This window comes from Panthera onca, chromosome X (genome assembly GCF_046562875.1).
Source record: "Panthera onca isolate mPanOnc1 chromosome X, mPanOnc1 haplotype 2, whole genome shotgun sequence".
Classification (NCBI taxonomy): Eukaryota; Metazoa; Chordata; class Mammalia; order Carnivora; family Felidae; genus Panthera; species Panthera onca.
Genome location: NC_138357.1, coordinates 31,711,115 through 31,737,688, shown reverse-complemented (window position 1 = coordinate 31,737,688; position 26,574 = coordinate 31,711,115). Strand labels below are relative to the sequence as shown.

Here is a 26,574-nt window from a genome sequence, read left to right as displayed (position 1 = left end):
CGCTCTCTCCCTTCCGTCTTGTTTGTCCCCGATCTCAACAGGGAGCTTCGGAGAAGGGTTAGAAATTTGCTCCGAGAAATAAACACCAGGAGGATGAGACGCCCCCCTTCCGGTTTGCTCGCCCTGAGTTTAAAAGCCATCACTTCCCTTATCCTGCCCCTCTGCTCTGAGTGAGGCTTCAGAACAAAAGCCCATCTTTGTCTGGGGGCAACTGTCGGATAGGCCTAGGAAGTTATAGGGGGACTCCAGCCGCTTTAGGGTGCCGAGAAACCTGCCAAGTCCGGAGAGCGTTTGTGACCTCGAGGCTCTGAAGGCCCTAGCCCTTGGTCAGAAGCACGTAGTTCCCCCTCCCGCAGGGTTTGTCTGCATGGCGGAAATCAGATGTTGACAAGGCTGCTTCACAGACATGGCTTGGTCTGAACACAGCCCTGACAGACTTCCTGCTTCCAACCCCCTAGTGTTTTTTTCCCTTTTTATTGTCATTGGGATCCGTACCGGGTTCTAGCACGACCCTCACTTGTCTTTGGCAGGGGGAGAGGGCGGCTAAGGGTTGAGATATCTTCAGACCATCTGCTGGCTCACGAAACTAGACATTTGCACCTCCTGCGCAAGTTTCTAGAACGAAATCCAGTCCCGCGGCACCGCATCGGTAGAAGACAAGTTGGAGCGTGAAGCCGGCCTGGCTCTGGAGAGACACTCGGGAGCGGCTTCCGTGTCTCGCAGGGAAAGGGGCGGAAAAGACGAATGGAACGGTAACTGGAGCATGCGTTAATGAGACACTTGATAATCTCCGAGTCCCGCTGGCTGGATTGGGAGAGCTCCGTCGAGGGAGGCTGCTTCCTAATTCCAACGCCTCAGAACTCTGCTCCTCAGTCTTTAGTGACCGAAACCCCTCCCTTGAGATCTACGGAGGTGGGAGCCTCTCGCCGCTGGGGTGGGTGGGTGGGGGGGGCACCTCTGGGGCTGGTGTGGAACAGCGCCTTTGGGGTGACAAGGCTATTTCGAGATGTGGAGCAAGCATGTGTGATTTTTGAACCAGTTACCTAATGGCCCAGTGACCTCTTTGTCAATCGCAATGAAAACTTTGTATTTAACCTCGTTTTAGCCACTCGAATAGCTGGGCGTTAAGCAGCCGGTTCCCCACCCCCTCACCGTCTCTCTCCTTCCTGCCCTCCCTCCCTCCCTCTCTCTCTCTCTCTCTCTTTCCCTCTCTCCACCCCCTCCTTCTTATTCCTTCTTCACTCTCATTTGATAGCACCAAAAGAACACAATACAAGGATGTAACTGGTGGGCAAAGATAGCTATTTCCAGACAAGCCAAGCATTTTATCCGGGCTGACATCTAACTGAAAGCATTTATTATTACTATTGTTTACTCCACCGCTGTGACAATGTAAAATGCTTTCTTGTGATAAAATCCGGCTCTACTCTGATTTATAAATGCCTCCCTGACACACGTGTTTTCTGAAATCATTACCTAAAGCGGTAAATAAAAGGGAGAGGAATTCGAGTATATTCCTATTTCGAGCTCTCTCTCTATGGAGTTCTCTCTCTCTCTGGAGTGGGGAGAGAGGGGAGGGAGAGAGACAGAGAGGGACAGAGAAAACTATATTGTCAGTACGTGCAGGTACACACGGATAGATGATGTCTGTTCCAGATGTGCACATGCTCACAGCCGTGTCACGGAGTGCAGAGGGAATCAGATGTGACTGTACTTCCCAAGCCCTGCCGCTTCCTAGCTGGCTGTGTGACCTTGGGCAAGTCATCTAACCTGAGTCTTAATTTCCTCAATAGTAGAGCGGAACGAATCCTCATTACCGCCTATCAATGTACAAAGTTAATTTATATGAGAAACAGTTTGACAGGCACCCAGAATAGCAAGTGAAATCTACTCCACCTGTTCCTTGCCACTTTACTCCGCCGGCCTTTCTAGAGGAGCGGAGCACCTCCGAAGCTAGAAGCGAATTGCGTCCTGAAAGGTGATACATTCGAAGCATCTGAACTTTGAGTTATTTCAAGGCAATCATTATACCACATCTGTGGCAGCATTCTTGTCTGTGACCCCCCGATCAGGGCGTTTTGCTCGCAGTTCTTGCTAAGAGTTGCCGTTTCCTTCGGTGTCTGTTTCACCCATCTGCTCATGAAGTGTCAGGATTTACTGCAGTTAACTAGCCAGCGATATCGTTGTTTGACAAAAGGCCCAATTTTGAAATTGTTGGGAAAAACAGTTTTGCAGGTACAGACTCCTCAGTCGTTGCCACCATTAACGTCATCGAGCAATGTACAACAAGTATTCGGATTCATAGGATTCAGATTACTGCGGGTTGTGAGACTTTCTCGTTTGGCCGTTCTAGTAGATCACAGCAGTGGTTTCCAAATCAGCCTGCCAATTTTTTTTAACGTTTATTTATTTTTGAGACAGAGAGAGACAGAGCATGAACAGGGGAAGGTCAGAGAGAGAGGGAGACACAGAATCGGAAACAGGCTCCAGGCTCTGAGCTGTCAGCACAGAGCCCGATGAGGGGCTCGAACTCATGGACCGTGAGATCGTGACCTGAGCCAAAGTCAGACGCTCAACCAACCGAGCCACCCAGGCGCCCTATTGCCAATCACACTTTTGAGAGACATGGCAAAATGTGAAATAAACACTTTGGACAAGTACATAAAAATTAAAAACGTATTCTCTTAACAAAATATTGTAAAGAGGATACTCAGTCAGCCTTTCTCAGTTCAAGAACTAAAACACGGCCAGGACCCCAGAAGCCTTCCGTGTGCCGCTTCCAAATCACGACTCCTTGCCAACCCTGCCCACCGAAACCGCTACCTTGACTTTTGTCTCTTCTTTTTATCTTTTTAAGTTGATTTATTTATTTTGAGAGAGAGAGAGAATCCCAAGTAGGCTCTGCACTGCCAGCGCAGAGCCCAGCATGGGGCTCAAGCTCACCAACCGTGACGTCGTGACCTGAGCTGAAATCAAGAGTTGGACGCTTAACCGACTGAGCCACCTGGGTTCCCCCTTGTCTCCTCTGTTTAAAAATAGTTTTACCACCCATGTATGCGTCTCTAAGTGGGGTAATTTAGCTTTACCTATTTCTAAAAAACTTTACATAAATCGAATTGTCCTGTTTCTTTTTGTTCTGGCTTCTTTACCAGAGTATTAAGGTTTATTTATTCATGTCGCTGCGCGTCGGTGAAGTTTGTTTGTTTTCATTAGTGTATAGCATCCCATTGTATGAACCTACCGCACAGTTTCTTTACCAGTTCTATGGTAGAGGGATATTTGGGCTGTCTCTAGTTTGGGGTTACTGCGGGTAGCATTGCCATGAGCAGTTTTTATGTATGCTCGTGCATTTAAATCTTTGCCCATTTTTGAGTGGGTTCTCTCTCTTTTTCTTACGGACTTATAGGAGCTCTACGTATGTTCTAGATACCAGGCCTCTGTTAGTCACGTGTGCTGGAAATACCTTCTGCCACTTGCGGCTTGCCTCTCTGCTCTCTCTGTGGCATCTTCGGATGAACTTACAAGTTCTCGGTTTTAATGAAAATGATCAATCCTTTCATTTATAGTTAGTGGGTTTTTTTTTTTTTTTTTTTTTTTTTGGTGCCTACCTTGCCTAAGAAATCTTTTTTTCTTTTACCCGGAGGTCGTAAACGTATTCTGTTGTATCTTCTAAAAGCTTTACTGTCTCACGTTCCTCTTTCCAGCCCACATGGAAGTGATTTTTTGCGCGCGGTGTGACAGACAGTCCAACTTCCATTTCCCCATATGGATAGCCCACTACCCCAAATAGCATTTATTGAGGATGCTACTTATCTACTGAAAATCCCGCGCTCTGCTTTGAAGTGCCACAGTTGTCATAAATGAAGAATCTGGATCTGGGTCTTTTCCTGGGCTTTCTATTCTATCCACGGATCTATGTGTCCTTGTGCTAGCCCTACACCGTTTCCATCACTGCTGCTTTATAATAAGGTCTCACGTCTGGTAGAGCAAGGCCTCCCACACTGCTGCTCGTAGAGGTGTCCTGGATCCTCTTGACCCTTTGCCTTGCCTCACACAGTTTAGAAATCAACTTGTCAAGTCCCGCAAAAACAAACGCGTGAAATAAGCCGCCGGGATTTTCATCGGGACTCGACTAGGTCTTCTCTGCTTCCTTTCAGTGAGGCGTTTATAGTTTTTCCCCTACAGAGGGCTCGTACAACTTTTGTTGGGTTTATTCCCGGGTGCTTGATCGTTGAAAGCAGTTGTCAATGTTACCGTGTTTAAAAATGTATTTTCTCATGTCGCTTCGCTGGTGTATGGAACACAGTTGTGGGCGTGTGTATATGTAACTGACATCCTTGCTCATACTTGCAGTTCTTACGGATTCTAAGACTCATCCTGCAGATCCCTTTAGACTTTCCCAGTCCACTGTCGCACCGTGCGTGAATAGGGACAGATTTGGTTTTTTCCATCCTAGTCCTCGTACTTCTCTATTTTTCTTCTCGCCTTAGTACGCTGGTTAGGACCTCCATCATAAAGAGTGCTTTTGAAAATTAATTTTAGTTTTTGGCCGACTTAATAACTGGCGTCTGTTAATTATGCTAAGCAAATTAACTGCTTCTTAAAACAGGATTGAAACATTCAAAAAGGAGGAAAAGCGAATATATGAAAAGCCTCCCTCCTACTCCAAACCTTCATTGGCTTAATTTCAACATTTTAGCAAGTTTTATTCATACAGGCGTGTACTTGCGAAACCTCACCTTTCCGACGTCCTGTTCGACGTCTGTCCTCTCACCTCCTACAAGTCCGGTGCACCCTGTCCCTGTCACGTGCCAGCGCCTAGCTCCGAGTCAGCACGCAGTAGGCACCCGGAGCACTTTTGCTGAGTGGACAAGTGAGAATCTGTTTGGTGGAGAGCTTGCTAAATCGAAATTGATTTCTCTTAAGAAACTGTTCTTTCCTCTCCCACAAGATGCTTTCCCCTCAAATTCCACTGGAATTTTTTTTTTTTTTTAAATCAAGAAAGAGGGGAATGTGCCAGCCGCTGCTAGTCTTTTCCTTGGTAGATTTGGTAATTAGGTTTGGAGACCTGTACAGAGGATTTGCCCATGCGGAGATTAGTAGGATTGTGAAATACAGTGATTCGCAATCCTGGCTGCACATTCAAACCACCAAGGAGCTTTAAAAGAAAAAAAAAAAAAATCCTGATGCCTGGCCTTTGCCCTGGACCGACTGACCCGAACCTCTGCAGGCGTGGTCCTGGCACCTGTAAGTTTTTCAAAGTCCTGCAGGTGATGGTGGGGCACACGGGGAGGAGCAGGAGGTAGGGTTTACAAAGGCACACGAGGAGATGTCTGGAGGCGATGGGTGTGTTCGTGACCTTGGTTGCGGAGATAGTTTCGTAGGTGTGTACGTATGTTAAAACTTATCAGGTTGTACACCGTAAGTACGTGCCGTTTATGGCACGTCAATTAGACATCAGTAAAGCTGTTTAAAGAAAAAGCACCCCAGGTGATTCTCACACACCAATAGGGTCGAGAGTCGCGGTTTTAAGAGAAAGAGCACACGACTGCTAGTGGAAGTTGGATAGACCTTCATGTGCCAACAGATGAGCCGCTTTGTCCCCTCTGGAGCTCAGTTTCATTCTGGTCGGTGGGTTCGGTTTTTCTCTCCAGTACTTTTCAGCTCTGACATTTTGATTCTGCTCAGCCTGGCCGTGTGGGCCAGGCTGTTGGTACACCTCCCGGCCACACGAGGGGGCTGTGCAGCTGGCGGCCTCTTCCTCGCAACTGAACACTCGTGAGGTCAAAACAGGCTGGTCAGGCGTCTGTCTTTCCCTTTTGTCTGTCCTCTCGGTGAGCGCCAGCCCCGCTTCTGAACCACCGTCGTCAGCTGCCCCCACCCGGTGGTCCTGCTGCAGGTGAGCCTTTCTTTTTCCAAAAGCAAAGCAAATCTGTGAATCTCTGAATGGGTAGAACAGCTTTTAAAAAGGTTCCCCACGTTGCTTTGAAATTATCCGGCTCCTGTAAAGGGATTAAAATAGGATCTAATTGAAGTGCATGTGTGCATACCTACATATGTTTATATGTATGTGTTCATCAGTAAGCACACTAACAGAATTACTCTACCGCTCCCAAGAAAATGGTCCGTTCATACAAAAGGCAGCTACGTGTTTGTTGCAGGCACAATTTCGGGATCCTTCAGGCAGTAAACATTGCTTAGGTAAAAATGGAATGAAGGTTAGCAAATAAGCCAAGTCTTTTTTCCATTGTGTATATGATATAAGGTACTTAAATGAATAAATGTGTGAGACGGGGTGTGTGTGTCTGTGTGTGTGCTTATCTGTCTCTGTGTTTACATATCTTCAGGCGAGCAGGTTGGCTAAATATTTTAGAATGTAATCTACTTAGACCCTCTGGGCAGTAATCTCGCTTTTTCTGAGACCCGACAGGGAAAAACAATCTGGATGCCAGTCGGAAGAGGCTGACTAGAACTAATGTTACAGAATGATCTAGCTATATCAGAAATGTTGATAAATGCATTATTTTCAAATCCAGCTCAGAAATAAAAAGCAAATGCTTTTCTGAAGCACAGCAACTGCAGGGAATTCTGGTAAAAAAGAAAGGACCCTCCCCCACCCTTATACACACGGAATTTTCCGAATAACACTGTAGAACCTTAACATTGAGTAGCTCTTTTATTTTTTTTTGTCTGATTGCATCATTTTTCTTCCATCTTGATTCCTAAATTTCAGATTATTCTACGAGCCAGTCACAACACCTTGTGGTCATACGTTTTGTTTAAAATGCCTTGAAAGATGCCTAGATCACAATGCAAAGTGTCCGCTGTGCAAAGATGGTCTTTCACAGGTAAAATATTATTTCTTTCTTGATTAGGTTAGATTATTTGGAATCGGATACTAAAATGGTGTCCTGTTTGCTCCTAAGCCAGTGCACTGTGCTAGGGAAAAATACCCTCTCACGCCACCTGTCTATCTTTCCCGTCTTACGGCTACCCCTCCCCTCTTTGCAAAGCCCTTCAGGAAAATGAGGCGACATCCAGCTTTTTATGAACTGTCAACAGTGAAATTAATTTGTGTTGGAAACAAAAGTATTAAATCGATGGTAGACATGGATCCTGGTGCTAAGCCCATCCATCATGGCACCTGGTTCACTGCCATCTTGGGTGAATCCTCTGTCCTCTCTGGGATTGGACTAGATGAGCTCTGAAATCTTCTTATCATCCATGTTTGTTCTGTGGTTTGCAGAGATCACTCCCAGCTCCCCAGAAAAACCTCGCAGACCTTCAGCGAGGTCCTTGCCCCGCCCCTACCCCCACCCCCCCGGAGCTGCTGTACTTATTAGCAGATATTTAGCTACTTGGAAAGCTCTGGGGCTTCCAAGTCCTTTCAGATGAACCACACGGACTGCCACCATCGTTTTTCAGGTGGACCCAATGGAATTTCCTATAGCACAGGAATGCCCAGGAGCCCACCTTGCTTTCCCTCCCCCAAGGACTTGTGTGGTACACATTACAGCCAGTGTTAATGTTCCTTGGCCCTTGTCATCCCTGAGGAGAGCTCAGCGATGCAGGACACCCTCTAGGTGAATGTAGGTCCAGTGAAGTCACATGTTGAGTTTTCCCAACACCTGAACGTTTAAACTAAGAGAATGGAGTAAAATGATCATCCAGGACGACCCTGGGGTGTGTATTGGGTTGGAGGGGAGGGTTCCTGCCATCCCTTGCCTCGATCAAGGGGTGGGATTTTCCTGGCCTGATTGTGGGGGAGAGGCCCACGGTCCTTATACTGAAATATACATCTGTGTTGTGGTAACACTCCAACATCCAAATAAGCAGAAAGAAGAAAAACCTACCCGTATGCTCAGCACCTGGAGAAGACCACCATTAACATTTTACTGTGTGCCTGTCCTGGGTTTTTGTTTTAGCATCAGTGGGGGAGTCACCTCCTCCATGGATTAGCTACCTCCCGAGTCATTGCTTTTCTCCAAAGACTGGGACGGGGCAAAGCAGTGGATCTTCTGCAGCCAGGCTATGGCAGTGGCTGAGAAGGCATCCTAGAAGCAGATGCTGTGGGGTCCCAGAAAATATTCTCGTCTATCTCTGCGTGTTCACACAGGGTCGCACTTACACCATTTCCAAGAGAGATAAATATTTCATTCTAATCGCGTTCACTGCGGAATAGACACACACAGCCCATACTGGAAAAGGAAAAATAGTCTCGAACCAGCAATTTTATACTCAGGAGCTCCCCCTGCTGGGTCTGCGTGGGTAGTGTCCGTAGCAAACAATTCGCAGATGTTTTAACTCCCATGGTCTGGTTCACACAGCTCAATTCCCTCTACCTACGGATCCCTGGATATGCATGAAGTTAGTTAGGGGTGTTTGGGAGGATAGTAATAGTGACACTTGGGCCTGGGTTCGGTTCTGAATTCATGGCTTATAACATAATTTCAGTGATACCTAGATGGTATATTTAAAAAACAAATAGACACAATCCCCAGTATTTAGCTGTTTTGTTTTGTTTTCAGCTAAAGTTAGAGGGGGAAAAATATTTAGACTGGCAATATCCAGAAGCCAAGCATTGAGGTGGGGCGGGGCGGGGGTGGGACAGGTCAGGAAAAGATCAGTGATGGACAGTGGCTTTATCCAGAAGCCAAGCATTGAGGTGGGGCGGGGTGGGGGTGGGACAGGTCAGGAAAAGATCAGTGATGGACAGTGGCTTTCTCGTTCCCTGAACCTTTAGACCACAGACTTCCTGCATATCCCAGATGGAGACCATTTTTGCCAGCTTGTAAATGCAGTGACCAATAAAAGGAAAAGGAAGGGTTTCCCCCCTTTTTTGACAACATAATCTCAACTTGAGTGTTTTGGGAAAGCTAAACTTTTGAAACTTCAATGCGGGTCTTTTCCCCCTGTTAAAGTATTTTTTTCTAATTACAAAAGTAATCGCATGTAACATCCAGAGAATACGTGCATGATGATGTTACCAGCTGCTAATGTGTGGGTCCAAATTACTCTCAATGTGTGGTTGATTCAGCTGTTCTGCTGATTACATGAGAAGTGCTTTGTGGTTTTCTGATGGCTGCATAATGTCTCGGTGCCCTGTTGCCTCTATAGTGCTTGGCATCCAGAAAATATAGCAAAAATGTCATAATGGAAGAGCTAATAGCTAAATTCCTGCCAGAAGAATTCAAGGAACGCAGGCGGCTTTATGAAGAAGAAATGGAAGAACTTTCTAAGTACGTATATGCATCTCTTTTCAGTTTCACTCATAGCATAGCTCGTAGAACTGAATGTGCACGTTTCTCCCTAACTGCTCACTTAGCGATATCGTGCTGGTAGCTTGATGTTGGCCTCGGTGGGCGTATCTACACTATATAGGAATTGGCAATCGCTATGAGCCGGAGCTTTCCACCCGCCGACAGCCAGTTGTTCGGCAGTTGCCAGCACGCCCCTGAAGACGCATAAGCCAAACCACTGACCAGGTCACGTCTTGGCGCTAGTAACTGGGTGTCACTGGTAGGAGCAAACCGAAGCAGCTAGATCAGGGGAACTTACACAGCGCGCGGAAGGTTGTTTGCAGAAACCTCAGAAGGTGCTGGGAGGTTAAGAACCTTGGTGTCAGCCAGACCTGGGCCCGTGACCCAGTTTTGCCACAAAGCGAGTATCCTTCAGGACCTTAGGCAGGTCACTTGACCTCTCTGGGCCTCAGTTTCCTCATCTGTAGCTTGGGAATAGTTAAGTCCTTACCTCATGTGGAAGATCACATGAGCTAGTGCACAGGAAGCACTCAATACGTGGAAAGAGTAAGGCTGCTGCTTGTTACACGCGTCCTCTGCCATGCACATTTGTGGCTGTCGGGCTCCAAGCTCTCTGCCTGGCTGGAAGGACAGACCACCTAGCAGAAACAGCAGGAGGCGTTCTCTCACTTCTGCGTCTCATACCGCTGCCCTCCCACCTCCGGATCCCCGGTAGGGTCCTCGCAGCATTCTGGGGGCCGGGTTCTCGATCGCAAAAGCTGCTCTGGTTTTCTGCCCGCCCTGTAGAGCACATTTCTAAACTGCCACTGGTTCGTTTGAGTGGGCCTCTCGCTTCGAACGCTGTGTTTTCCTAAGAAGCTAGAAACTAAATCCTCTTGTTCTCATTGACTTACAGTAGATCTAGTCAGGGCATCTTTATTTTTACTTCTGATTCTTAAATTCACCGCAAGTCTCTCTGAGCCCTTGTCTCAAATATCATTTAATGCTTTATTAATAAACACTGGAATATGCCAAGAGGGATTTCTCTTTAAAGAAATCCTAAACTGAATCCTCTGGGGGATTTGGGCAGATGGTCTTGTATCCACTGATAAGTTCCAGTATTGGATTTATCAAAGAAGAGAACAGTGATCCAGGAGGAGCTGGCCCCATTGGCGTGGTTTCCCATCAGGCTGTGTGCCTGCTTCTTCATGGACACTCGAAGGGTAGACCCCTGGGTCCTGGCTCCAGAGCTTATATCCCAGTGTCTCTGGGCTGATGCAGCCCAGTTGTCTGGATTTAAGGGCCCCCAGTGATTCTGACGCATGGGAACGTCACTGGGCTAGAGGACACTTGCCTCTCTTGTTGCTCCCTCCTCCTCCCAGCCGGCCGGGGCCTGCCTGCCGAGCAGACCTTCTGGGGGCTTTGCAAATTTGCAATGCTGATGAGACCTTGCAGAGATTTTCCCACCATCCCCCTGGAGAGCTGGGTCCGCTTTTACTGCCAGCAGGACACCTGAAGAGATTGTTCTGAGTAGAGGGCACGAGAGGAAGAAAGAACTATGAGGTTTAACTATCACCCACAATGTGAAGGTACTAGAGGACGTTTTTTAAGCCAAATTGGAATGTACAGAATGTCAGTTTCAATCTCTTAGCTCTTAGGCTAACCTCTGCACCAGTAATGGGACTTAGCCCATAGTGTTGGTTGCATCTCAGTATTTTTTTTTTTTTTAATCAGCCATCAAAACCTGAGGTCCCCTGGCCTTACTGTGGGGGAACCACAAAGTGACATTTGACCAACCTTTTTGTGTTCTGCTTCACGGCTTTGAGAAATCTGTCATTTGCTCTTCCTGACAGCTTGAATAAGAACGTGCCTATTTTCGTGTGCACTATGGCCTACCCCACGGTTCCTTGTCCCCTGCACATTTTTGAGCCTTGTTACCGTCTGATGATCCGTAGATGCATCGAAACAGGTACAAGACAGTTTGGCATGTGCCTTGGAGATCCTGTCAAAGGGTAAGTGAGGAGCTACGTGAGTAAAGGGAGGTTGGGTAGAGGGATTTGGGCTTATTTGGGGTGCCCCCAGGAGATAGGGAGGCACAGCTCCTGAGATTTAGCCAGCTCACGACCGTGAGCACCCATAGAGACCGGGGTCTCTCTGGCCCCTGGTTTACCATGTAACAGGCTGCCTATTTAAAGGAACCCCAAGGATTAATCTTTTGTTAAACGAGTGGTATATACCATAAAACTTGTTTTACTGTAAGACCGCGGGACCTGGAGTCACCGTGCGTGGGTTCATGTTCCGGCTCCAACCTTGAAGCAAGTTTGCCTTTGGGCAAGTCACTTAACCTTTCTGCGACTCAGTTTCCTGATCGGTAAAGTGGGTACAATGATAGCGGGCATGTTGGGAAGATTGGTGTGTTAATGCACGTAAAGCACTGAGCACACCACACGCAGTATATGCTCAATGAATGGGAGCAGTTACATTATTACAGGAAGATTTTTCTTGGCACAGGCGCTGCCTGTGGTGTAGTTGCAGCTGTAGCCCCCGGGACAGGCAAATAGGCAGAAGTCCCTGGAGGCACAGCCCGGGGTTACAGAAACGGCTGGGGAGCCAGGCCGCAGAAACAACTCACCAAAAATTTACTTTCTTACGCATTCCCGATAAGCAGGTTTGCGGAATATGGCTGCATCCTAGAGATCAGAAATGTTCAATTCTTTGCTGATGGCCGCTCGGTGGTGGACAGCGTAGGCAAGAGGCGCTTCAGGGTCCTCCATCAGGGCCAGCGAGATGGTTACAATACAGCCGACATTGAATACATTGAAGACCAAAAGGTGAGGGTGGCCCATGCCAAGAATCCCAGGGCCAGGCTATCCCTGTAGCTTGGCGGGCAAAGGTGTTTGCAGAAGAATTGCTCAGCGCTGTCGGGGGGCCTTGGGATTTCTCACCAAATGGCTGCAGCGACATCGAATGCCGCCGGCTCGCCGTTCGATTGTAGGATGGCACCAGGAGCACCCCGTGCCCTGGCTTTCCCCCTGTTTAGTTGCTGAGTTGTATTCCTGCATAAGAAACGCCAGGCCAGATCAACAACCCTGGGGCCCGTTCAGCCCAGGGGTTCAGTTTCTGCCAGAGATACCAAATGATAGATCCGGGAGTGATATCTACACCCACGTATTTTATGTATCAATTCGTTTATGTTTTCAAACGTTTCATTTTGAGATGATTGTAGATTCACACGTACGTTTGTATTTTTAAATGCGCGACCTGGCTAAGGGTTCTTCCCTATAACGCGTCATCCCATCAAGGAGAAAGATAACGTGTCCAGTTCATCCTCGGTTTTCTGGACTAATTGGAAGAACAAGAAGTAAATAATCCCACGTTCATTTATATTTACATTCACCACATAGTATAAGGTTAGTAAATGTTCGGGCGACGAATGAAGGTATTGGACTTAGGAAATAGAGTTACACAGTGAGAAACAGACACACCTGTGTCCCTCTTCCCAGTGGACACTGGGAAAGCAGATATGAAACGTGAAAAGGAGAGAGGCATAAGCTAGCATAAGCGAGCTCAACAGCACGCCTCCACTCAGGCCAGTTCGCATCTCTGGTTTTCAGTCTGTCTCGCTGTTTCAGCTGATGCGCCCAGCGGAAACTTTCTTCTTCCTCCGCACTCAGCAGTAGTCACACACAGCCCACCCTCTGGCTGAGGAGCCTTTCACACACCACACAGGAGAAAGCTGGGTGGGCGAACCTTCCTAGGGACGCAGGCCGGATGCCCAAAGGGAGTCTGGTGTCAGCAGAAGCTTTGGGAGTGATGGAGAAGGGACAGAGTGCTTCATTTCCACTTTGATACTTTCAGGTTCAAGGAGAGGATCAGGCTGAGCTCATGGGATTACATAACTGTGTCTATGAGCAAGCGTCATCATGGTTTCATTCGCTCAAAACCTCTCTGAAGAATCGGATACTCAATCACTTTGGTCCAATGCCAGAGAAAGATGCTGATCCTCAGGTATATAAAAATGTCTCTCTGTAATGGGCTGCCCCCACCAGATGAGAGAGCCCAGGGTCTGGGATTGGGTGGGTGCATGGTTGCCATTCAGCAGATCGAGTGCAGAGGGGGAGATAGATGCAATCTGGTACTGTTTCACCGGGCAGTGGGCATCAGGGGTAAGACTCAAGGATCTGAAGTCAGAATTGGAGTGATAAAGGAAAGCAGTAGGAACTTGGATCCCAGACAGGCTTTGAGACATAAGTCAGGTGAGAGATTGGGAACATAGACACCATCCACCAAAGAACCTTCAGTGGGAGTCCAGATTCACACCATGGTAATGTGTTGGGGTGACAAGATTCACACAAAGGCCCAGTTTAAGAGAAGGGTATCCCGGGAGCTGAGACTAAAGGCTTCTATTTCATAACCGTCACCCCCATTGCTGCAGGAGCTAGGAGACGGCACCAGTCACCTTACAGGATTCCAGCTGCCAGACCGCAGCACCTTCTCATCTCTGGGTCCCTCCCTGCTTAGCCCCGCAGATGTAGACCCTTGTCATTGTCCTCATCAGGGGTGAGCAGGTCCTGAGCAAACAGACCCAATCTTTAAATTTGCCCTTTGCCGAGTTATACTAGAAAGCAGTTGATTAGGTGCTACTGGGTCAAGTCTGTTTCCTGGGGGGACAGGCCCACTTGAGAGATCAAGCTGCAGATCGGAAGCTCTTCAGGAAAGTGGAGATAGTTGAGTTTCACCAGCTCAACTTTGGTTTCCTGATAAATCGGACAATACCGTCTCTCTAGGACAAGGCTGGAGATAACTTAGTCAAGTATTTGCCCACCATCGCCCTTCCTGCATTCTGAGCTGGCTCCCCTACATCATCACCTCCGTGACTTCCTTGATTCTTTACTTACACTCATTCCTGACTCTGTCACAGTAGTAAGAATGTGTATGTTCTGATTTCGCTGCCAACAGACTGATCCTTACCGCTCTAGCTGTGTGACCTTGGGTAAGACCCACCCCTTTCCCAACTTGTCTCCCAGCTCTGGAATGAGGGAGGTGGATGAGGCGGTCTCTAACATCCCCTCTTCCTCTTGCATCTGTGGCTACAGAACACCAGTCTGTTCCCTGATGGGCTGAAATGTCTCACTCTCTCCAGACCGCAAAGGTGGCTCCTTTGCCTCCGTGCAAAGGCATCGTGAATGTTGAAGGGAGCAAGGCCAGTCAGTGCTTCCCAGTGACCCAGCTCCTGGCTCTGGGCCACTATGACTCAGGACTACATCAGAGCTCTGAGCAAGCTCATGATCAAGTTTATTGTTCCCCTTCACCTTCTGGAGAGCATTCTCCCTCAGTCAGGCAGAAGGTAACGATCAGCAATGATACAGCAGCTTTCATAAGAGAAAACACAGATGCCACAGAGTGATTCATAAGGGCTCGATGACACAGAAAGTTGAAATCTTGGTTCATTTCCTTTCTTATTAGAACTGTTCTCACGTTGCTTTGGCAGCAGTCGCGCAAAAAAAAAAAAAAAAAAAAAATCCAGTTTGATCCAGTCAGTGCTGCAGCCCCAGCGGTGCCATTAATAAGAATGTTCTAAGCCTCAGAAGGAGGCTTCTCAGAAGCAGCCACAAGTGTTAACATCAGCTTAAATATCTTTGTTAATGGCCCTGGGAAAGAAAGTTTAGAATATGTCAGTTTCATATTCAGAACTAATAATAGGAGGGAGAGCCTGTTACAGATCACAGTGAGGGGAAACAAGGATTCAAATGAAGCTATAGGCACAGAGAAGCCAAGAAGATGGCAAGGTTTGGGAAGAACCAGGTGAACCCATTTGGAGGCAGATAATCCCCTGTGTAGGTGGTCTGACCAGAAGGTCGTTCTCCACAGTCCTAAACCAACCCTCCGGAAGTTGTGATTGTTTCAGGCTCCATAGGAAGTAAGTCACCAGTGTCTTAAAACGTGTGACTGGGAAGCTGCTGACAGACAGAATTTCGGTGAAGGATTCCTGTGGGATGGGAAAGCTCCTCATTAGAAGGAAACCTGGGGACGTAATACATTTCTGACATGAATGTGTTCTCAAACTGGAATGTTTGCAAAGGGGGGTTGCTGTGCTTTGGGGCTGTGGGCCACAGGCTCCGGTTTCAGAGGAGAGGCTCGCTGTGGCCTTGTACAGCGACACGGCGTATGTGGACTGTGTTGCCTGCGGCCAGAAGCAGGGAAATACAGGGCGTTAAGAGACCTGCCAAGCCCAAGGGATCATGGGAATCGAAGGCCCATATGCTGTTAGGTGTCCGTCCCGAGAACCTGAACAGAATCTTGGAAGTGGACCAGACTGAGCAGTGGGTACTCTAGCTCGCAGACTCCCACCGGCTGGGAAGTGTAGCGTATCTGTTAGGACACCGATCTGTTTGCTTCAACAACTACTAAACATGGCCGTAGCTTGAGCCAGGTAGAGGGCTAGGGCAGCTCTGTCCCATGAGATCATTCGGCGACCCAGTCTCCTTCATGACAAAGCTCTACCATCCTTAGAATGTTACCCCTGTCTTCCTGATAGAAGAAGGCCGGTCACCACCGTGCTCGCGCGCCAGCTAGGAGCAAGAGAGAAAGAGTGAGGCGGAAGGCACATGCCCCCTTCCCAGAGCATGGCCCTGAGGTTTCGGACGTCCCTTCCCTTTACATCTCATTAGCCGGAACTTTGTCTCGTGGCCGCCCCTCGCTGCCGCGCAGTCTCTGTCTTCTGGGTGGCTGTATGCCCAGCTCAGAGAAGGGGGGAAGTAGACGTGGGGGTAACTAGCCGTCTGCCCGACACAGAAGCAGTTCCACCTGGGATGTTTGCCTTGCAGCTTGGGAAACCTGCAGGCCGATCTCACTTCTGCGGGAGTGGGGTGAAGCCGTGTGTTTCTCTGTTGTAGGTGAGCCCGAACGGTCCAGCCTGGTGCTGGTGGACATTAGCGGTTCTTCCACTGGAAAGCCGAGCTCAGCTCCCGTTCCTAGCGATGAGGTCCTTGAAGGACAGACTGAATGGGATTCGGCGAGTCCTGGCCTTTATATCCCGGAACCAAAACTAGCGAGAGTGGATCGCTGAGGAGAAGCCCCCACCCTCCCTGCCGGCTTGGGGGAGTCATCTTGTAAATATATCTAACTGCAATAACATCTTAACAGAAGGAAGTATCAAACAGGCATTTCCCTGCTGTTGATAGCAGAGAGGAATCGTGTAGAAAGGCCAGAAACACGGGGCCTGTTTGAAACTTCCTGGCTGGAGATGCTTCTTGACATGCTGCACAACTACATGCTCAGCAGAGGTGTTTAAGAGCCCAGAAAAAAAAAAAATTCATTTGATTTTTGACATCCAGTTTTCTGGAAGTTTAAAATGGTTTTGCTTTCATTTTCTTTCTTGCACAGATAAATGTGTAGTTGAAATGTGAAGCACACATTCTGGTAACGCTGCTGCGTTATTTTCACGGACTTGAGTTCTCATTCCAGATGGCTCGGGTTTTATACGGCATTGTGTAGAAAAGAATGTTCATCCTTTCCGTTTTCATAATTTATTTTTTTGGCACCACCGTATCCCTTTTTTCTACCTGTCTGTTTGTAACTGTTTAAGTGTACGTTACTGAAGAGCCAGTTGCTTTATTTATTAACGCAGTTTGCCATCTACCCAGGGGGAAGGAGCAGTGCTAGCAACGTGCCGTTTCTGCTTTAACCACATTCTGCTGTGTTTGATCCCGGTTCGAGAACTGTTTTTGTATCTGTCCCATTGGATGTGTAAAGGAGGTTCGGGATCAGGTTGAGACCACCGCTCGTCACGGGTTCCATGTTGCTTTCGTTTGGAATCCAACAATACAAAAGACCTAAGCGATTTGGCAGGCATTATGGAATAGGCCAGGGTGAAGGAAAACAATCCATTTTCTGGGTGGGACGCCGAGCAGGGCCGAAGGAATGATTGCTCTTGAATGAAGAGGTGACTCAGAGGGGCATCGTTTGTGAGTGATCTGGTTTAGGCGTTTATTTTCAGCAATCTAGTCAGAAGGGTCTCTCCCTTCTCCCCAGGGTTAGTTACCTGGCTGGCGCGTATGAAAACACATGATGAAGGGCTGCCTGCCGGTCATTGAAGGCGGAAAGAAGCCAGTAGAGACAGTAGAACCCTTAAAAACACAGACACGCTGTCTTTCGGGTTTGTACATCTTTTTAAAGGAAACAGGCGACGAACCCGTGGTTTTAGCTAAACGCTGCCTTCCCTCCTAGCTGCCGCGGGCCAAAGATTTCAACGTAGGGGAAGAACAGTGGGTAAGAATGTAAGAGGGAGCCCTTGTTTAGCTTGCTTAGTGCTAGTGTGGTTCTGTCAGTGCCAGGAGAACCTGAAAAAGACTGTGGGGGGGGGGGGGGGGTGTCCCAACGACGGCGTGAGGAGATTAGGGTAGGCGAGAAGTGAATCACGCATCTGTACCATCGTGCAAACTATCCCCCCACGTGATCCTTGGACGGACCCAGCGCAGCCCATCTACTCCTTCGAGGAGAGGCGAGTGCCTCAGGGAATCGACCTGACTTCTTCCCACTACCTGCAGCCAGAAACAGAGGAGAGAGAATGACATGATCCACGTAAGCTGAAACCAGATGATCCCTTCTGAACTTGCTAAATGGGTGCTGGGTTGTCAGAGCGTTGTGTTGTGTTACCAGGTTTGATGTTCGCAGCCAGACTGGGCCGGCAAAGAATGGACGTATAGGCGTGGTTACTGCCCAAGCAAGCTCTGCAGGGCTCGGGGAGCAGGGAATTAAGCGTTCCTCTTCCAGCTCGGTGCCCAGCCAGCCAGAAGCTCAGAGCACAGTCCTCGTGAAATAGTTTCCTGTCGTCTCGTGTAAATGCAGCAGAGGAAAGGTCGTAAACATCTGCGCTTGGTAGATGTTTTCCCTTGTGATTGAACTTTTTCTGGGCCCTAGTTTCCTCATCTAGCAAAGGGTAGTGACCAATGCCCCGTGTGGGGATGTTAACGGACATTATATGAGGTAACATACGTAAATCGCTTAGCACAGTGCCTAGCACCTAGGAGACATCCAAAAAATAATAGCTGTGATTAGATTGTTCATAGTTACAGAGTATCATCAGGGGCCCACACTTGCATAAAACACTGCCTTTCCATGCAGTACCCGTATCTGCCCCTTTAAACTCGGTTGGGGAGATCCCCACCACTGATTTTCGGACCATAACTTGATGCTTTACAGTTAATTCCTTTTGGAGCCACGTCTGTTTGGGAAAACGAAAAGACTCGAGAAGAGATGAGGGTCAGAGACAAAGGAGGCTTCTGGGCCAGCCAGTTTTCCCTGTTCCAATAAGATTAAAAAGCAGTGCTGTCTGCAGGTCTAGAATTCCCAATATAATGGAAGCCTTAAGTTGTAGCTCCATTAGAATAACCAGCTCATCCCTCCTTGTTCTCCAAAAAGTATTAAAAATCTTGGCCGTGCCGGGGTGAACAGGTTTCACAGTCTGACTTCTGTGCTTAGTTCATGGGATTTCCTTATGCTGCCCCAACAAATTTATTTTGAACCTGCTGTGTACCAGGTACTGAGCCAGGCGATTTCACATATGTGAGCTCATTAAGTCACTTATTCTGCACAGCAGCCCTGTGAGATCAGTTATCACGCCCAATATCACAGATGAGAAGGCTGAGGTTCTGCGATGTTAAATACTTTGTCCAGATAGCACAGTTAAGCAGTTACTAGCATAGCCAAGATTGACGTTGAACCCCTTCCTTTGCATATGTTTAACATTTGAAACAGTTTGTGTTGCACGTAATTTTATTAAACAGGCATGGCAACTGAGTCACCAAAGCTCCCCAGAAGCTCACAGTTCAGATGGAAGCTGCAGGCTCAATAAAATTCAGTTACCTCACACACATTTCTACTTATTCTCGGTAGAAAGGGAAGTTTGATTTTTTTTTCTTTAAATAAAGTTCCACATCCTAGAATGTTCCATGTCGGTAAGTGAGCACCTAACTCCAGCAAACGTAGATCTTGGCTGGAACAGAGTTCCCCTGTACGTTCAGTGGCCTAAATACGCGTTTGGGTTATTTTATAGCAAGCTCTGGTTTCAGCAGTGGTGGGAGGCAGGGTGCAAGGCTAAGCCTTGGCTTTCTGTGGGATGTACCTGAATGGGGCAGTCAGTTGAACGTGGCCATTTTCGCCACTTATGAATTGATTTTGCTGCAGAGCTTGGGTTTGAAGAGAATACGGAGAAGAGACATAAAGCTAAATCTAGGCCAGAAGTACAAGACTTCCCCCTTGGTAGATAGTGCCATTTATTTGGTTAATTTTCCTATCATGACCTAGATTATTTTTTCTGTGTATGTGTGTGTGTATATATATATATATATATATATATGTATGTATATGTGTTTGTGTGTGTGTGTGTATATATATATATATGTATATGTGTGTGTGTGTGTGTGTGTGTGTGTGTGTGTACACATTAGGTACCAGGCAGATACTATGCCTTTCTGCTTTGTACTGTACTACCACTGCTAGCTAATAACCAGCAAAATGTAGAAAATGAAAAAGGATAAAGCTAATTTTCTATAGACAACCTGGAGAAAAGAGTGCTTGCCCCTGACTTAATGGGGGCAGAGAACTGACTATGTCAAGAATTTGCCTTTTCTGAAAGCCGACTGCTTCCCGCCCCGTGGGGCCAGTCGAGTCGCTGCGTGTGTGTGGCGCTTCCAGCTCTGCCTGCGGGGCTGGCCTGGGCTCAGATAATCCCCTGTGACTGGCCGTCGGAGTCGCGGAGCTCCTGAGGCTGGCTCACAGCACCCAGAGGTCTCGTACTGTCCACAGCCTGCACGCTGTTGATGGGCCAGAATCCACTGGGGACAGTGTGCCCCTTGCCAAACTCCATTTCCAAGATGGGAGTTTTATTCAGGGACTCGTTCCTTGAGTTCCCAACATGTTGACTTTGCATCCGTTTCCTTTTATCAAGGCAGAATCATAGCAGAGGGGTTGGGGCAAGGATGCAAATGGAAGGCAGCCCCCATAGCGGAAAAGAATAGATCTTTCAGCCCATCTGGGGCCTGAGGGATGAGGTTGATTGACGATTGAAAACAGTTCTGAAAAGCAGCCAGCTGCACGGGGCTACAGCTTGGGGCCCTTCCTTAGTGCAGAGAGAAAGAAGGAAATGGAGTCATGTAAGATGTACACATTCAGTTCCTCTTAGAATGATAGCTCCCGCTGTCCAACTGTTTAATAATCTGGGTGGAGCACATCCAGAGTCGAAATGAAGACGTTTTCGCTTACAAATAGGTATTTTGCTACGCGCTACGTTCACCTTGAGAGAGAAGTGCCTGTAATCTCTGTTCCTGGTGTCATTTTAAAGCTTTCGCTTCATGACTCTGTAGCCGTTTAAAAACTTGTCGCAGCAAATGTGATTAACAGAAGTTTACAAAGCGGCACTGTAGCTTATGTGTTATGTTAAAAGTTGCCTAACGTTTAGCTAATGTAAAAGCAGCAACAATAAACAACAACAAAATAAAAGGAGAGCAAATAGGTCAATGTGGCATCATAGGCTTATCTGAGATAAACTAGTTCCATCATTGTATGCAGTCCTCAGTAATGCCCGGATTAAAATATCAAGCAAGGCATTCAAACAGTGGCAAATGTGTCTGTGTATTTGTTATTCCAGTTGTTTGTTAAGCAGCCATTTTACTCTTGCACTGTAATAAACTGAAAGGGGAATTAAGATAATGCTTTCTTCCCCCCATATTGCTGTTCAACTACCTCTATATGCTTGGTTTCTCTTTAGGGTTTTCTTTCCTCCAAATCTGTACAAAAGCAAGATTTCAGCTCTTCTGCGTTGTCATAACAATGTGATATAGACAGTCTCTGTGAAAGCTGTGTGTTCATTAGGAATGTTTCCCGTTGTCTCACTTTGCATCTAACAGAATTCTACCCGTAACCTTAGGGCAAGAATTACCCAAATAGGTATCGTGTTTTGGAAGCCGAATAGAAAGGAAAGCTATTGGACCATTTAACTTGATCTCGTTCCCGTTGCTTATAATACGTTTGACCGGAAGACCTCTGGTCCAAGTAGCCTTGCACTTAGACACTAAGTAAGCTCTTATGTACTTGACAGTGAGGCCGGCGCGAGCTAATTAATGTGACTGATGTGTTCTGAAAACCTTGCCACAAACGGTTTTAAAAAATGCACCAGAAAATCTTGTTATTTGCAGAATTTTGTTGAAGCATCTTGCCAATAATCCGCCCCTAGTTTACTTGTTAAGTCCATTCATATATTGGGTTTGCTTACAGCGGAACGCGCTACCTACTGTGTTTTCTTTGGCATTATAAAACATTGGTGAAAGTAAATGACGTTGTTTTTATTTCAGTTAAACTGTTTCTCAACGATGGGCTGTAGCTCAGGCCCAACGCGTGAACCTTTTGACAGGAACACTGGTAAAATTGACGGGGGCAGGGAGTGGTGCTGACCGAGCGGAGTCCAGCAAGAGAGAGTCAGCAATGCCTCGTCTACTCAGTACCTGTTGTAGTCTCCTGCCATCAGTGACTTTATACAAGTTCTGTTCTGCCCCTGGGGGGGAAAAAAATCCAAGCGGAGCGGGACAATTAAGATAAAAGGATAGCAAATTCCACTTGGGCCTGGCCTTTGTGTAACAGGGTCCTTTGGGTCACTGAGAAAAATGAGAACTCCTGACCAAGTAGGTCCCAGAGGAAATGCCTGGCCCCGTTGGACTTCTGTGCCCAGGCCGCCACTCTCTGGTGGTCGAGAGACAAAGCCCACCTCGGCCAGAGGCACACCCTTCCCTCCCAGGCGGTCCTGCCCAGAAGGCCTGCACGACTCTGAACCACCCTGCAGGCCTTGAGCGAAGCCGAAGCTGACACTTTCTGCTTCCTCTCTGGGATCCAGCCTGGCTCCGCTCCTGTGAGTTCTCTCAGGCCAGAGATGTCTCCCTGGAAGGAGCCCCCAGTCTCAAAATGAGGTCAGAGCAAGAGAAGGAAAGAGCAAATGGCCTAGACCCACAGGCTACCAGATAATTTCAACTTTCCCTTCCTCCCATGACTTCATCACCCCCAGGAGGGGCTGAGAGGGGATGGGAAAGGGCCGGTGTCCGTACCGCCCACGTTGGCTTCTTCCAGGTAATGCAGAAATGCCCCCGCTGGACTTGTCCGCGTTCAGCCCCACGTGAAGGCATGCGCTGGTCAAGGCAGGAGAGTGCAGGCTCCAAGGAGCCCTGCCTCTGGATCTCTGAGCCCCTTTCTCCTCCCCTTTCCGGTTTTCTGTTGCTGACTTCCCCATCTCGGCCTCTGCTCGCATTGACTGGCCATCCACGTTTACCGTCCGCTTTTATACACACGGATTAGCAAGTGTCGCTGTTGCGTTAGAAAGCCCCAAGGAACCCTTTCTGCCTACCTTCTCGTAAGTCAACTTCAACGATTTCTGGATGCCACAAGCGCAACAAAATTTTAAGTCCTGAAATAGCCTGCTCGCCCTAAGTCCAGCTTTGCTCTAAAAATCTTGCTTCTCTCACATTTTAGAGGGAACGTTACGGGAATATGCAGCAGAATCATGGGGACGGGGAGGGATCACTGCCCCTTTGGCCCATCGGGATACCTGTTGCCACTCCCAGCATACATTTTCTGCTCCTCCTACAAGCCCAAACGAGCTCTTACATGAGAGGACCAGCGGTTACGGTTGGCGGGGGGTGGGGGGACATCGTGCCCACACACGGCACCGAGCTCTTCTGTGCAGGCCGTCTGCAGGGATGCGTTCACTTGGAAATGGCTAATCGTGGTGACTGAAGTTGCTATCTTTTCACCTCCCTCTGGGCAGAACTCCACGCATCCTCTCAAAGTGGCTGGATTTGGCCTCCCATCCCGAAGGGGGACGCCGCATGTGCTCGGGAAACATGGGCCCTGTTCTTCCACCCTGGGGCATCCAAAAGCCAATGTCCACCGACCGTTCACTGCATGCCAGGCCCTTTTCTAGTTGGTTTTTGTTTTTGTTTTTGTTTTTGTTTTTTTTTAACATTTAGCTTTTCATTCTACACCATAATCTACAAAGTAGACCCCTATTCCCATGTTATAAGTGACTAATTGCAGCACAGGGCGGTTATGTGACTTGCCTTTGGTCACATGGATTAAGCCCTGGGCAGTCTGATTCCAGAGCCCACACTCTTAACTGCTACTCTGAGTCACCCATCATGCAGTGGCACAGACCCAGGAGAGGGACTCAGCTCGTGGCTACCCAGGGGGGAGCTTCCAATAATAATGACAACAAAGCAGCAGCCATAGCAGCTCCCATCTGTTGAATGCGAGCTATGCGCCGGCCACTGCGTTGAGCGCGTTCTTATTCAGTCCCGAGGCAGACGCCATCGTTACCCGCCCCCCCCCCCCCCCCGCCCTTCAGTGGGGAGCACACTGTGGGGTCAGACAGCCTGGATTCCGAGCCCGGCCTCCCTCCTCCCTGGCCTCGTGGCCTTCCACAAATTGCTTTCTCTTTCTGAGCCACAAGGAGGAGAGTGGCAGGCCTTGATTCCTCTGTTCTAGAGTATTCTAGTCTAGTCCCCCCAAGACTGCCCCTCTTCTGGCTTTGGAGCCCTCCTCTATGGAAGGCCTGTCTCCCTAGTGACCACACACTCAAGGGGTGCCCCAGTTGTCAACAAGGCTTGCCCAGCTACCTCTTCCCCCTACCCTACCCGCTCCCGTGGCTGCTTGGAATATTCTGTCACCAAAGTATAAACAAAGATCTGGAGATTCAAAAGGTAAAATGAAATGAGAAACTTCAAATGCTGCAACCCCACACTTCTAGAGTCATACATCTCAGAGCCGACAGAGGCCTTAAGGAATGTAGCTCAGTTTCCGGCCTCAGCCGGTATTGTTGTCCGTGAGGCAGTAGCCAACATATTTGATCCACGCTCTACACACTAGGGAGCGCTCCCAGCTGCCCCCCTCACCCCACGGATGTTCGGATGGGGGGCGGCCTGGACATGGAACTTTCACTGGGAAGAACAAGGGATTGATTTATTATTTATTTGGGAAAGAGCACGTGAGCAGGGGAGAGGGGCAGAGGGAGAGAGAGAGACTCTGAAGCAGCCTCCACGCTCAGCACGGAGCCCGACACGGGGCTCGATCCCACGACCCTGGGATCATGACCTGAGCCAAAATCAAGAGTTGGATGCTCAACCGACTGAGCCACCCAGGTGCCCCCAAAGAATTTTTTTTTTAAGCAGCTACATCCTATTTGGTAAGGCCCCTTTGGGAATTATTCTCTCTCTCTCTCTCTCTCTCTCTCTCTGGTTCCCCCCACCCCTACCACCCCACTGCCTCGCCTCTTCTCTTCAGATTGCTTCTCCGCTCAAGGAGCTTTTCTCTCCCACAACCTGCTGCTTGGGAGAAACTTCCACCCCACCCACAGAAGTTTGGGTTCGGTGGGTCTGAGTCAGGCTGCTTTAGGCTGGGCAAGAGGAATCCTCCAGAAGCACGTCTGCCAGTTCAGACACCCCTCCACTTGCAGCCATTTAGACGATCACGAAGGAGTTGAGGTCCATATCCCAGCCACGAATGAAATCAGATTTGGGGATCAGATGTTAGTAAAGTATAGTGGCTGAGAACACAGACCCTAGAGTCAAACTATTTAGGTTAGAATCTTGCCCCCTGCCACTTACTACACATGTGACCTAGCAGGTGATTAATGGTTTCCTCTCCTCATTTTCCTTTGTCCAAATATGGCCTTCCTGGGGCAGGACATCAGAAGGCTTCCTATAGGGGCTCCTGGGTGGCTCAGTTGGCTGAGCGTCTGACTCTTGATTTCAGCTCAGGTCCGATGATCTCATCCAGTGCCTGGTCTGTCTCCATCTTTCCTCCATGTTCTTAAAGCCCCTGAATGAAGCAGCTTCCCCAAGAAGGCTCTCAACCCAGTCCTTCCTGCCCGAGGCCAGATGCCCGAAGGGGAGGGGTTTTGTCGGCCATCAGCAGTACAGGGCTAGAAGGCCACAGACGAAGGAGTTTTCACGGTGGGAAAAAGTGCTTTGAGTTTTCCTTGGAGCAGGTCGTGACGTCTTGCTGGTTCCCTCATTAATTGACGAGGTAAACAAAAACTGTAACACATGTTCAAAAAATAAATCAGCAAAGTGGGAAAAGAGTCTTCTGGCGCTCGCGTCCTCCTCAAAGTTCAGATGCCGGGGTGTTCACCGGAGGCCTTTCCACCTGTAGGAACTGCCAGGAAAATAGAGGCTCAGCTGCCATGGCGGTTCCTAGTTCAGGCCCCTCCGCAGGCTGTAATACCTCCAATCCATTCACTTATTAAGGGCGCAAGTGTTTACGGGACACATATTCTACGCTGGGCGTGGGGCTGCAGAGACGGGCGCAACACCGTCCGTGCCGTCGAGGGGCTCACAGCCTGGGGAGGGAAGCATACAGCATCACACAGACCATTGGTGGCCCGTCAGAGGAAAGGACCTAATGTTGCCTGGGGAGGGGTTCAGGGAAGGCTTCCTGGAGGAGGTGTGCAGGAGCTGACTCATGAAGGGTAAGAAGTTTTCCAGATGAAAGAATGGAAAGGGGTTGGAAGACATTCCAGGCAGAAGAAACAGGGAGAAAATATCTGGTGGCCCATAGGGAAAGTACTGGCCAGTCATAGGGAATATTGCGAGCAACCCAGCCTGGCAGAGCACGGGGCTGAGGGCTTGACGGCGAAGCAGGGCCCAGTTTCTCTCGCTTTTGTTTTATCCTGATGGAGGCCACCGGCTGGTCTCCTGGGAGGCCTGCGCGGCAGGCTTTGGGGCAAAGGAGAGCCCGGCTGGCTGACCGAGTCGGGATTCTCCGCGTAACCACCATGGGAGGCCTGTCGGCACAGCCTGACTCCCGGTGCCGAACCCAGCAGCCCCCGCAGGGTTTGGACCGGAGGAAGACAAAGAGCGATGGGCGGTCACGAGAGCCAACTTCTAAGATTTCAGAAATTTTACAAGCCAGTCGTTCAACACAGCCTTTATTTAAAGAGCAAGTTGTGTAAACTTACAATGAAATAAATTACATTAGACGCAAAGTAGTGAATACCCAAAGCTTGTCACATCCTGATTATCGTACTACTTTTTCCTCTTACCTATGCTCTTGAAGTTATTTAGGCCCTACTGCGTCTGCAGAGTCGAAACGCCATATAATGGCATGTCGCTGAGCACCCTTCCCAAGTCCACGTTCGGAGATGTCAGGTTGGTAGCAGCACTCAGCCAGGGTGGGAGTATTTGTACCCCCCTAGAAATTACGGCTCCCCTCCCGGAGCGCTGTTGGCTACATTTTTACGAGCACCCCGCCGGCTCTGGGCCTTCCCTCCTCCCTCCCTCTCTACGCTTCCTTC

General features: G+C 48.6%; 1 protein-coding gene across 7 annotated transcripts in view; it reads left to right on the top strand.

The window, feature by feature from the left end:
• The window catches only part of LONRF3 (LON peptidase N-terminal domain and ring finger 3), a 52,046-nt gene that overhangs the window by 19,614 nt on the left and 5,858 nt on the right, over window positions 1–26,574 (top strand). For 3 of the 7 annotated variants that reach the window (XM_081792368.1, XM_081792370.1, XM_081792372.1), the window contains 6 exons: window positions 6,734–6,848; window positions 9,118–9,239; window positions 11,093–11,251; window positions 11,908–12,070; window positions 13,098–13,247; window positions 16,136–21,572. In XM_081792368.1, the coding sequence (XP_081648494.1) occupies window positions 6,734–6,848; window positions 9,118–9,239; window positions 11,093–11,251; window positions 11,908–12,070; window positions 13,098–13,247; window positions 16,136–16,291 (865 nt within the window). In that variant the 3' untranslated portion in view covers window positions 16,292–21,572. Of the gene's footprint in view, window positions 1–6,733; window positions 6,849–9,117; window positions 9,240–11,092; window positions 11,252–11,907; window positions 12,071–12,509; window positions 12,716–13,097; window positions 13,248–16,135; window positions 21,573–26,574 lie in introns of those variants that run through there. The other 4 variants (XR_014136630.1, XM_081792369.1, XM_081792373.1 and 1 more) reach the window with 4 other exon arrangements.